We start from the raw sequence: 12,502 nt of genomic DNA on the forward strand, positions 1-12,502 counted from the left end.
TGAGTATCCTTGTGCGGGTATCACACTGTCGTGATTAATATTGTTTTGTAGTAACTTTGAAATCTGGACATGTAAATCCTCCTACTTTGTTCTTGAAAAAAGGTTTTAGCTATTCTAGATCCCTTGCAATTCTGTATGAATTTTAGAATCAACTTGCCTTTCTACAAAGAATTCAGTCAGGATTCTGATAGGGGTTGCATAGAATCTATAGATCAGCTTTTAAAATTTTATTTCATAAGCATATATCTTTATTATAATGTACAGTACTTCATTAAGAAATCTCTTTTAATTAAAAAGAATGAGACCATGAACCAGTTTTCAAACTTGTTCTAAACCTATTTAAATGTCTAGAACTGTCTCACTTTCTAGACTTCAGTGGAGAAGATCTGAATGCAGATAAAGGTTGAGTAAAGATGGCTTTTGTGTCATAGGAATTGGGAAGAAGTTCCTCACTTAGCTATCACTAAGTTTTAACTAAAGATATAAAATTCTTCTTACTCTTCAGGTTTATTAATTTTGTGAAAAACTACAAGAATCCAAACCTCACCATTTCTTTTACTGCTGAACGAAGCATCGAAGATGAACTAAATCGTGAAAGTAACAGTGATATCTTCACTGTTGTCATCAGCTACGCAGTCATGTTTCTGTATATTTCCATAGCTTTGGGGCACATCAAAAGCTGTAGCAGGCTTCTGGTAAGTGGAGTGTGTGTGTTAACATGTAGTGTGGACAGTGTATGTCTGTGTTGTTAGAAATGGCAACGTACAGCGTATGGCATGTTTTTGCCTCTATTTAATCTTCATTTATTATGTTCAGAACTGCCTTCAATTCCCCCGTATTTTAGTTGTATGCAATGCTTTCTATTCCCTGCATCTGTTTTCTTCAGTTCCAACTTTTTGGTTTATTTTCAACTGAAAATTTATTTCACATAGGCCAGTTTTTTCTAATTCATCTACCTCATCACCTAAGAATGGAAGCTTATAAAATATGTTGCTTCAGAAGATGTAGATAATTTTTTCGTATCTCTTCTCAAACTGGGAATTGTACTTTTAGCTGCAGATTGGCTATATGCACATCAAGAGATAGAAGTGAGGACCTTTTAGTAACAGATAGGACAAAAGACACTAACCAATGGTTGTCTTTGTTGCATCTCTCAGGTGGATTCCAAAATCTCCCTGGGCATCGCAGGCATCCTTATCGTGTTGAGCTCAGTGGCATGCTCATTGGGCATCTTCAGCTACTTTGGGGTCCCCCTCACCCTCATTGTGATTGAAGTCATCCCATTCCTGGTGTTGGCTGTTGGGGTAGACAACATCTTCATTCTGGTCCAGACCTACCAGGTACATTTTCAGTCTCACAGAACATGGCAGCTGACAGGTACTGAGCTCTGTTAATGGCTGTTTGGCTCCATGCAGGGTGGACAATGAGGACACTTTGTTTTCTTTCCTCTGTTTTGTTTATTGGTGTCCATCACTTGTTATGGACATTTTGGGATCAAGAAGTTCACACCTCTCCTTAGTTGGATATAAAGTGAGAGGTTGGTTTTAAACACGTGTGCAATATACATATAAAAAGAGCTAACATGATGTGGAAAATATTTTTTGGTATGACTGCTATTAAAATGATCCTCCACATAGTGCAGAAGAGTGAAAGATTTGTCAAAGGTGCCACTAAAAGGACAAAAGGTCAACACAGGACCTGCTAATGTAGAAAATGGTCTCAGTCAATTGGTTCTCACACAGTCTCCTTGTCCTGTAGCCCTTACCTGCATGGGGACTCAGTGGCATGTAAGTGGCATGTCATGTAATGGTCCAGCCGCCTGCAGCCTACATTCCATGTATTTTCCTCATAAAATGATCCAGTCTTTCCTACTACCTAGCACCTGTTACCTAGCTCAGGAAGTCAGAAATACTCTAGATGAACTAACATGAGACGTTATGGGTCCCTCACCAAAGTTTATATACAATAAGTAGATGCCACTAATCATTTTTCTTTACTGCTAACACAGAGAAGCAAAGAGGTGGTGGTATTATTGAGATATTTTTAATGTAGCATGTTTAAATTCTTCTTTTTTTAAGAGAGATGAACGTCTTCAAGGAGAAACCCTGGACCAGCAACTGGGCAGGGTCCTTGGAGAAGTGGCTCCTAGTATGTTCCTGTCGTCCTTTTCAGAGACGGTAGCATTTTTCTTAGGTAATTGCTCTTTGAATTCTATCAGTCTTACAGTTTGCTGAGCCTGGGGATAGAAGGAGCCTGGGTATCTGAATATGCTCCTTTGTGTTTTAACTTTTTTCATCCTTATTCTATAATTGGAAAATATCAAAGTGGACAGCAAGAAAAATTGGTGACAATATCTTGGGTGTCATTTAGCAAATGTCTTCTTTCCTCACGTTGTTTCAGGACAGTGTTGACATTTGGGGCCCACATACCTAGGCCTTCCCTGCCATTTCCCCTTTTTGGCACTGATGTCAAATGTTGATATTTGAAAATAGCATTCTTGCATGGCCACAGAGTCTTTTCAAAACAACACTGAGCAGCTGTGAAACCATAGGCATTCGCTAACAAGGTGTTTGGCAGTGTTCTCTTAGGCAGTCTTCCTCCTCTGCTTACACAGTTCACTAGAAACGCAGCCTCACTGATGAGTAGAGGTTCCTGGATCTTACCGCAATACAAGGAGCTGCAACAAAAAGCACTTCTACATTTTTTCCATATGGAGAAATCAACCAGTCTTACTAGCAGGGCTGTCTCTGCCCCATCTCTGGCGTGTAATAAGAGAAAACTGACTACACCCTCTAAAGAAGAGGCCAGATTAGAATCGCCCAGCAAGTCCAGAGAAGACATACAGTCCATGAGTCACAAACAAATGCCTACGCGGGCCACCAGGTCATCACAGGGCCATTGTAGGCACATCATAGGTAGTGGCCTTTCAACACAGACACACCATTAGCATATTGTTTTTCATTTCCATAAAGCAATGTCCTTTGAAACTGTGGTGCTTATCCTTTTAATAAGTACAGGTGCGAAAAAAGCTTATTTCCTCTTTTTACCTCTATTGTTAGAAAACCGGTGCACGTGTGAAAGTTATTTCCTCTTTTTACCTCTATTGTTAGAAAACCAGTGCACGTGTGATGATAATAGCAGCTGGCACTGTACCTCAAGGTGGGAGTGACTTTGGGAGAACAGTAGGAGTGGGGACAGAGTGTCCAGGTCCTATCTAACAGGAACAGTTGTGTATCACTGACCCAACACTGCTAGGTCCAGGTTTTTATTTTTCCTCAGCAACATTGTGAATCAAAATCTCATTGTTAAATATTGGTTCCTTATTTTATTTTAAAAATATTTTTTAAATTTTAAAACGGGTTTGTAGAGTGTGGGCCAAATAGGCTACAGTTGGCCCATGAGCTGCTAGTGTTCGGTGTGTGAATCTAGTGCTTTTGACTCAGAGCATCCTCGTTTGATTGTAAATAAACTAGGAAACTGATATTGTTGATACAATAGCAGATGGAAAATACGGCTCCTCTCTTGGAGTGAAGCATAGAAGGTGCTATAAGAAATAGCCAGCATTAATGGTTCTCAAGTTTTAATGTACATAGACTTGCCCAGGAGAGCCTATTAAATACACAAGAATTGGGGTTGAATTCCCACTGTCTTGATTAAGTGGGATGAAGCCGCGGCCCAGGAGCCTACATTTTTAACTCCCCAAGTGCTTCTGATGCTGGCACCATTTTGAAAAACACCGGGCTTGCAGACTCTTCTCCAGTTCTGGTGTGACCCCCGCAGATTTTGCAGCATCCTTTGAGGGGGCGGGGGAGCAGGATCTGCTCATAGGCTTGGCCTGTTCTGGCTCCTTGTGTTCACATGGACACAGGCACGTAAGACTCGAGAGAGCCCCCTGCTGGAAGTGGAAGTGACGGCCACTTTCCTCGCCCGCAGGAGCCTTGTCAGTGATGCCGGCTGTTCACGCGTTCTCCCTGTTTGCTGGAATGGCGATCCTCATTGATTTCCTTCTTCAAATTACCTGCTTTGTGAGTCTCTTGGGCTTAGACATTAAGCGTCAAGAGGTAAGTTTTATCAACCTATTTCATTTGAGTAGAGTCTTGCTGAAGCAGCTAGAGGGCATGACCTTTGTTCCTCTGTCCCCTTAGAAAAACCGACTGGACATCCTCTGCTGTGTCAGAGCCAGTGAAGATGGAACTGGCATCCAGGCCTCAGAGAGCTGTTTGTTTCACTTCTTCAAAAATGCCTATTCTCCACTTCTGCTTAAGGACTGGATGCGACCGATTGTGGTATGAGCTTGTGCTTTTTCTTGTTTTTCTTCCCGGCACAGGTTTTGTCACATGCCTTCTGTGAATGACATAGCTTGGGGAGGAGAGTCTTAACAGCTGTTAGCTATCTATACAAAACAAGAAAGCAGATATGTACAGATAAATAAAATATTTTTAGCTAGCTTTTAGCAGTCAATATAAGCCAGAGTTTATTTTCAGTTTTTATTTTGAAATAATTACAGACTCATAGAAAATTGCAAAGGTATTACAGAGAGGACCCAGGTATACTTCACCCAGTTTTCTCTTACGGTCTCACATAATTTTAGTTCAGTATCAAAACCAGGAATTTGACATTGGCACTATGTGTGGTCTAGTTCTGTGTCATTGAAGATCCATCACGGCGGTACTCTCCCTCGTGCTGTCCCTTTGTAGCATCATTCACCTCCCTCCCCTGCACCATCCATGATCCCTAATCCTCGGCAACCAAGCAAGATGTTGTTATAGTTTCCTGATTTACTGATGAGGAAATAGAAGCTAAGAGAGGTCAAGTGACTTCCCCAGGGTCACTCAGCTTGTAAGTGAAGGAGGCAGTATTTGAACCCAGGTAGTCTGACTCTAGATACTCTGATCTCAGCCACTACTCCATTCTCTTTGTTTACTTAGTGTGTCATTTAAACTTGCTTTCAGTTCAGAAAAGTCCTGTTTTGTATGTGCCTAAGATTTAATTTATGCTCTTCAGCTCATTATAACTAAGCAGTTGCTACCTTGTATCTCACTTTTCATTCCAGATAGCAGTATTTGTGGGTGTCCTGTCATTCAGTATCGCTGTCTTGAACAAAGTTGAAATTGGATTGGATCAGTCTCTTTCAATGCCAGAAGTAAGATGCTTTTTTAATTTTAACTTATTAAGGCAATGGTGAATAAATTTTTCAAAACATGCATAGATATTTCAACTTAATGCATGCTTGTAAATAAATGCAAGTGCTGACGGGCTCTCCCGCGTTATAAGAACTGCCACAAAGCTCTGCCACTGTGGGCTGTAGCATTCTGGACTCTCAGATGACTCTCTGGGGTACAGCCACGGTGTGTGAGCAGCCAGTCTTTTACCTTGCAAGGTGCCCACCTAGTAGTGGAACTGGGCTGGGGAGCACCCTGGGCCTCAGGGAGGTGAGAGGGTGGAGGATGGGGAATTGGCTGCAAAGGGAATCCTGAATCTGGGCTGGTGGCATGTTGGCCAGCAGCCTCCCTGCCCTCCTGATTCTGAGTCATCTGCATCTCATTTAGACACCATCAGAACGTTCACCCTTTGTCCTGTTGTTGGGTCTTCTTTCAGGACTCGTACGTGATGGATTATTTCAAGTCCCTCAGTCAGTACCTGCATGCAGGCCCGCCCGTCTACTTCGTCCTGGAGGAAGGGCACGACTATACTTCTCTGAAGGGGCAGAACATGGTGTGCGGGGGCATGGGCTGCAACAACGACTCACTGGTGCAACAGATATACGAAGCGGCTGAGCTGGAGAGCTAGTCAGTACCCATTCTTCCTGTCCCACAGCAGAAGCAGCCAGGGGGGCTCTTTGCCAGAGGCACTTCAGCCTGAAATTTTTCACTGAAAATAGATTTTCTCAGAAAATTTATTTTTCAGAATATATGCTGAACCTAGCTTTCCCTGAGAAAAACCTTTAAAGATTCTATTTATTTACTTTTAGAGAGAGGGGAGGGGTGGGAGGAAGAGAGGGAGAGAAACTTCAATGTGTGGTTGCCTCTCACGCGCCCCCAGACATGTGTACTGACTGGGTATTGAACCAGGACTCTTTTGGTTCGCAGGCCAGCACTCAATCCACTGAGCCACACTGAACCCCTGAGCAAAACCTTTAAAGGACTAATTTACCATCTTATACTTTGAGGGTTTTTCCATGAAGTGCTAATGTAATTTGTCTTTTGACTGAGACGTAGTATAAAATCTAGAAAGGAAGTTAGATTTCAAGAAAAAGGACTAGAACTAAAGACTTCCTCCTGCCCTGGCCAGTGTGGCTCAGTTGGTTAGAGCATCACCCCATAATTGAGAAGTTCTGGGTTCAATTCCCAGTTAGGGGACATACCTTTGTTGCAGGTTCAATCCCTGGTCTAGGTGCATATGATCCCCAGTCTGAGTGTGTATGGGAGGCAACCAATTGATGTTTGTCTTTCACTGCAATGTCTCTCTATCCCTTTCTCTGTCTCTAAAATCAATGAAAAAAATGTTCTTGAGTATTTAAAAAAATTTTATTTTAAAAGGACTTCCTCCTTGTGCGACAAGTCAGTAATTTTATTTTCTCCTTTTGTCTAGCACCCGGATAGGCTTTGCTCCCTCGTCCTGGATTGACGATTACTTTGACTGGATTAAGCCGCAGTCTTCTTGCTGTAGAATCTACAATAGCACTGATCGGTTCTGCAACGCTTCCGGTACTTTCATCTCCTTTTCCAAGTCTTTTCCTTTTTCCTGAGAAATTTTAACATTATAACTTAAAAATCATTTTTAGTTCACCTCCATTTGTACCTATTTACATGCCAACACTGGGTCTCAGTCCCTTTGTTGCCGTCCCTTTCTTTGTTCATTCACTTTGAAGAGTGTCACCTTATTCCTGTCTCTGCCCCACAAAGGGCTGCAGGCCAAACAAGGCCTGAGTCAGGGACTTTGGTTTTCAGAGTTTTGGGGTTTCTCATCTTTTCCCTGATGACACTCATTGCCTCTTGATTGGTCTCTGGCAGTAGCTTCTCATCAGTGTGCTTTCCTTTGCTTATCACTGTTGCCCTATGGTTTTGTAGGAGTGTTGAGGTCATCCTATGGTTTTCTTGGTAAAAACACGGAAACCCTGGGCTCTGGGAACACCGATTGAGGTCATCCTTCAAGCAGGAAGCCTGCTTCAGGGAAGAAAATTTTTGTGGCCTGCCTAAGATGAAGATAGTATCTTAACAATATTAGACTATGAAAATCACACGTTTGAATCTTTTAGAAAAGGAAAAAGATTCAGGAAAAGAATTCTTTTTAAATTTTTAAATGTTTTTCATGACCCGTTCTTTTCTCCTTGGCTCCTCCCCCCATGTTTATAATAGTGGCTGACCCTGCCTGCGTCCGCTGCCGACCTCTGACCCCAGAGGGCAAACAGAGGCCTCAGGGTGGAGACTTCATGAGATTCCTGCCCATGTTCCTTTCTGATAACCCAAACCCCAAGTGTGGCAAAGGGTAAGTGCCACCGAGCCCTTCAGATACACACCCACTTCTATTGGCACTGGGAAACTAGGAGAGGGCTTGGGGGGTAGAAACAGTTGAGTGGGAAAGGTTCTCTTTTCTACCCCCTCCTCACCCTTTCCTGATTCTTCTGTGAAAGCAAAGCCTCTAAAACACCTTTAAAGAGAGCTCATTATTTCCAACTGATTGCATCCCGGTATAAGCATTTGTTTCTTAGGCTTCCCTCTGCATGTTCTGGCCATGTGAGTGGGTGCAGAGTTCTGTGCAGGTTACTAGTGGGGTGGAGGGGGAGGAGGAACACATGGCATTTCAGAATCTGAAGTGATCTGTTCAGTTGTGTCCATGGATGTGGGGGACAGCATTTCTGCTCTGGGGATGGCACCCTAGATGAAGGTTTACAGGTTGTTTTGGCTTCATTGTGTTACTCATGGAAATGGGGTACCTGGCCCAGAAATAGGAATCACTGGGGGGGGGGGATTCAGAAGCTTTTATAGAGAGATGAGCCTCCACGTAAGTGTCAGGTAAACCCTGGACATCCCTGTTTTTTCATGAGAACACATAATTTGACCTGAGTCCCATCATATATTAGTCACATATATCATGTCTGTATTTTGAGAGCTATACTATGCCCTGTGGGAAGACTTTCCCTAAAAATAAATAGAAACGAATGTCGCATCTTGGTCTGTTTGCAGACTGAATGCCTTGGCCTACATAAAACAAGTCCAAGTGAATTCAGCTTTTATGAAGCAATAGCCACCACTTCGGGTGAGCCTCCTATGTACCACTATCATGCCAGGCACCTCACAACATTATCTCACTAACTCATCACGCAGACCTGTGAGTAGGTGGTGGTACACCCATTTGTAGAAGACCCCAATTCAGTAACTTTGCCAAGGGCCCCATGGCCTCTCTGGGGGCCGAGCCCCCAGCTGGCTGTCTCACTCAGGGCCCTTGCCCTTCCCCCACTTCCTGTTAACACAACATTGCTGAGCAACTGTATGAAAACACGCGTGCATTGTGAGCAGACCAGATAGAGAAATAATAGCAGCTATACACGCATGAAACCAAGAGCAGTAAAGAAAAGCCAGTGTGGGAGGGAAGAAGCTAACACCTGCATCGTTCCCTTTCAGAGGGCCTTCACTCTTGCTGAAATTTAGAGCTGGGTCTGACCTCTGAGCCCAGCGTCAGATGGTTTCACTTAGCCTTGAGTGCTCAGATTCTGCAGGTTTTTACAAAGGGTGGTCTTTCTGACACCACTGAGTCTTCTCTCAGGGGACATGCTGCTTACGTGTCGGCAGTTAACCTCCTTGACAATGACACGGGTGTCGGAGCCACATACTTCATGACCTACCACACCGTGCTTCAGACCTCTGCTGACTTCATTGATGCCATGAAAAAAGCCCGCCTCATTGCTGGTAACATCACCAAAACCATGAGCCAGGGAGGAAGTAATTACCGCGTGTTCCCATACAGGTACAGATGAGGGCGTCCAAGGGAAGGGCCCACACCCTGGGGGTCCCTTGGTGGGATGCTGATGCTCGGCTTTCATGCTGATAACTTCTCCATTGCAAGCACCGACCAAGTGTGTGCAGGAAGATGGCAGCTGGGCAGGCAGCCAGAATCTGGTGCCCCTACTGAGGTCTGAGTGCTAGAGAAACAAAACTTGGTCTCGTGCTGGGGCTCACAGTCTGAAAGAGACACACTGCAAACTAGCACCGTGGGGGCGGGCAGGGGGCTGCCTGGAGACTGGGCCTCATGAAGGAGGCTGAGTGAACTTTCCTGGACAGTAACTGAGGGCATCCCTGACTGCTGATTATTTGGGACAGTGCCTTTATGGAGATTTTCTTTTTTGCTTATTGAGTTTTTTATTTATAAAAAATATTACATATGGAATACTAAATTTGGAAAATTGTAGAAAAGTAGAAGAAACAAGTGGATTTTTTTCCCTCACCCCCATGATCTCACTTAAAGGAGTCCTGACCTGTTCTGGCAAGGGGCAGCCTGTTTTTCTGTGGGAGAAGTTCTCAGAGCGGGTGTCCTAATTCCTGGAAGGAGCTGGTTAACTTTGCAGAAAAAATAAAGAAATTCTCAGGCCCTGCACAGACCCCGTTTGGCCTGAGGTAATTCTCAGAAAAGGTCAGGACTTGTGTTTTCAAAATACCATGGAATATCCTCTGTAAATGCCTATAAAGTAAATAATTGGGATTATGAACAAAAACTTTATATAAAATACACCTATCGGATCATTGTTAGGCCCTTCTTTGGGTGTCAGTGGTCAATCACAGGTCCAGTTGAATGACTGTAGATGAGTCTTGGAAAAAAACAGGTGGTTTTCTGCAAGGCATGTCTGTCAAAGCACTTCCACAGGTTTGCAGCAGCGGCAGGGTGAAGAGTGGAGCTTCCAGAAGTGAGAACGAGCTCTAACGGAATCTTCTCCCTACTCTCTAGTGTGTTCTATGTCTTCTACGAACAGTACCTGACCATTCTAGATGACACGATCTTTAACCTTTGCGTGTCCCTGGGAGCCATCTTTTTGGTGACCATGGTTCTCCTGGGCTGTGATTTGTGGTCTGCAGTGATCATGTGTGTCACCATCGCCATGATCTTGGTCAACATGTTTGGTGTCATGTGGCTGTGGGGCATCAGTCTAAATGCAGTTTCCCTGGTCAACTTGGTTATGGTGAGTCCTGGTCCACTCAGTTTGCCTCTAACTCCTATATCACTTTAATATGAATTGTTTCTTAGGGTAAAATAAGTCCAGCTCTTGCTCTTTGTACACATGGAGAGGTGGGACTGAGGGCTGGATGGATTTGGGGCTGGATGTTATATGTAACAGTGAAAATGTGATTTCGTGGTCTCACTTGGGTATTCTGTCTTTATTATTCTTAAGTTTGCACACGCACAACAGAAGCCTGACAGCAAGATGACATTTCATATAGAAAAATTGTCTCATCCCTGGTGGAATTCTCTGACCAGTATCTTTTGCTTCTCATGCAATTGTCAGATGCTTCTAAATGATTAGTGTTGAAGATTTGAGCATTCAAGTATTAATGGACAATGGAAACAGTACACCTGTACCTCAGATATGACCACTGCTTCAGGTGGAGCGGCACTGAGGCTCAACTAAAGAAATAATGGCTGTGCTGGGGGTACCCATAAGAGGCCTCAGCAGCTTCCCCTGATACAAGCAAATGTGCTGCTTAAACTGGAGCACTGGGCACTGCACCTAGAGGGTTGCACAAGTCCCTCACACATTGAAGTTGGTGTGGTGGGGCTTTACAGTGCATGTCAAAGAGGATTCGTAGGGCACCTCTCCCACCACAGGGTGCCCTAGGGAAGGGGTGGCTGCTTAGGGTTTCTATTGGAAATGGCCAGTTGTGAAGGAAGCACTTTCTTTTTCAGAGCTGTGGCATCTCCGTGGAGTTCTGCAGCCACATAACGAGAGCATTCACTGTGAGTGCAAAGGGAAGTCGTGTGCAACGTGCAGAAGAGGCGCTCTCCCACATGGGCAGCTCTGTAAGTAACTCGGGCGGACATTTCAGTGTCAAGTGACCAGCTCAGCGAGCGCGCGCTTCTCAGAAGGAACATGAAACACTCTGTATCCTTTGCTTAGCAGCGGGTCCCAAGGATGACAAGTTTTCAGGCAATTCAAGAAATAGCTATATCCTGAAATTCTCTGGAACTGTTCCTGTTGGTAAATCCTTTTGTAGGCAGCAGTATGGCCGAAGCAGGAGGAACAGACAAGTGGGATTTGAGCAAGCCAGGTCTTCCCATTTAAAACACAGGCCAGCTCTTAAGTGTTGAAAAAGCAAGAGCCCAGTGAGCAATTTGTAATCGATGTCTGGGCAATCTCCTTGGTTCAGCTATATCCTGATCCAGCCAATCAACCAACTGGCACTAAATATTGTTACAGAGGAACAACTAAAACTTTGTTTCATAGCAATTCTAGATACTTAAAATAGTATATTTTCATGAGAGAATAAGAAGTGTATTATCTCAGTTTAGAGACAGAATAGTCTGTCTATGCAGAATACACACCTTTTACCCTAATACTGTACCTTTTGTTTCATGCTCATAAGCAGCAAATAAAACAATTTTAAGTAGAACATAATGCTACTTAGCTTTAACTCTGCAAGCTAGGGTTCAGTCCTGACTCTTGACCTTACGAAATTCCTCTCTTAGGAAATGCTCAATTATAATAGGTTGATGAAAGCAGTTTCTAACACCATTTCTCTTCTTTTAGGTATTCAGTGGAATCACACTTACAAAATTTGGAGGGATTGTGGTATTGGCCTTTGCCAAATCTCAAATTTTCCAGATATTTTACTTCAGGATGTATTTAGCTATGGTCTTACTGGGAGCCACTCATGGATTGATATTCCTTCCTGTCTTACTCAGTTATATAGGTAAGCATTCAAATTTGTAAATAGCGCAATGGGGGAAGCATGTTACTAAAGGAGAACTGGCATCTTGAAGTATTTGAACTTGTACTAATTGGTCACTTGAGTAAAAAAATTTGTATGTGAAAAAAATCCTATGCAGGGCTTCATGGTCATCCAAACCACAACATTAGTAAACTGCTAACACTTGTCTGGATGGCTGGTTTGTCCAACCATGAATGAGTGTGGACATCAGGGGCCCAGACAGCTAGTTCCTCCTTGCTAGTGAGATGAATGACCTTGAGTGACAGGATGGCCAGGTCACAACCTGGCAATGCTGTAGTTTTTATTTCCCCAATTCAGTTCTAGCAAAATACTGCCTCTGCCACTCATCTCTTACTGGAGTCTGTCCTTATTTTTGGCCACTTCAGCTTCCATAATGAGCAATGGTTCAGAGAATAGTACTAGTTTATTTGATTTATAGCATTGTAACTAAGTTGAAGCATTGAAATGGATTGATAAAATGAGGGCTTTTGGTTTTTATGTCTGGGGGGATGGAAAGAGTAGTTCTGTTACAGTACAACATCCCCCCCCCTTCCTCCCAAATAAATGATAAAAAAGTTATTCTT

The 12,502-nt window shown here is 43.4% G+C and overlaps 1 protein-coding gene across 1 annotated transcript in view; it reads left to right on the plus strand.

Moving 5' to 3' along the window:
- NPC1 (NPC intracellular cholesterol transporter 1) overlaps positions 1-12,502 on the plus strand; it is a 58,158-nt gene that overhangs the window by 44,843 nt on the left and 813 nt on the right. The window contains exons 12-24 of the mRNA XM_090285725.1: positions 506-695; positions 1,158-1,340; positions 2,079-2,193; positions 3,934-4,061; positions 4,146-4,286; positions 5,054-5,143; positions 5,599-5,789; positions 6,592-6,707; positions 7,359-7,488; positions 8,767-8,967; positions 9,943-10,174; positions 10,897-11,010; positions 11,738-11,900. Of these exons, the coding sequence (XP_090141851.1) occupies positions 506-695; positions 1,158-1,340; positions 2,079-2,193; positions 3,934-4,061; positions 4,146-4,286; positions 5,054-5,143; positions 5,599-5,789; positions 6,592-6,707; positions 7,359-7,488; positions 8,767-8,967; positions 9,943-10,174; positions 10,897-11,010; positions 11,738-11,900 (1,994 nt within the window). The remainder of the gene's footprint in view (positions 1-505; positions 696-1,157; positions 1,341-2,078; positions 2,194-3,933; positions 4,062-4,145; positions 4,287-5,053; positions 5,144-5,598; positions 5,790-6,591; positions 6,708-7,358; positions 7,489-8,766; positions 8,968-9,942; positions 10,175-10,896; positions 11,011-11,737; positions 11,901-12,502) is intronic.

Source organism: Furipterus horrens, unplaced genomic scaffold (assembly GCF_987537825.1).
Source record: "Furipterus horrens unplaced genomic scaffold, mFurHor1.1.pri manual_scaffold_8, whole genome shotgun sequence".
Lineage (NCBI taxonomy): Eukaryota > Metazoa > Chordata > Mammalia > Chiroptera > Furipteridae > Furipterus > Furipterus horrens.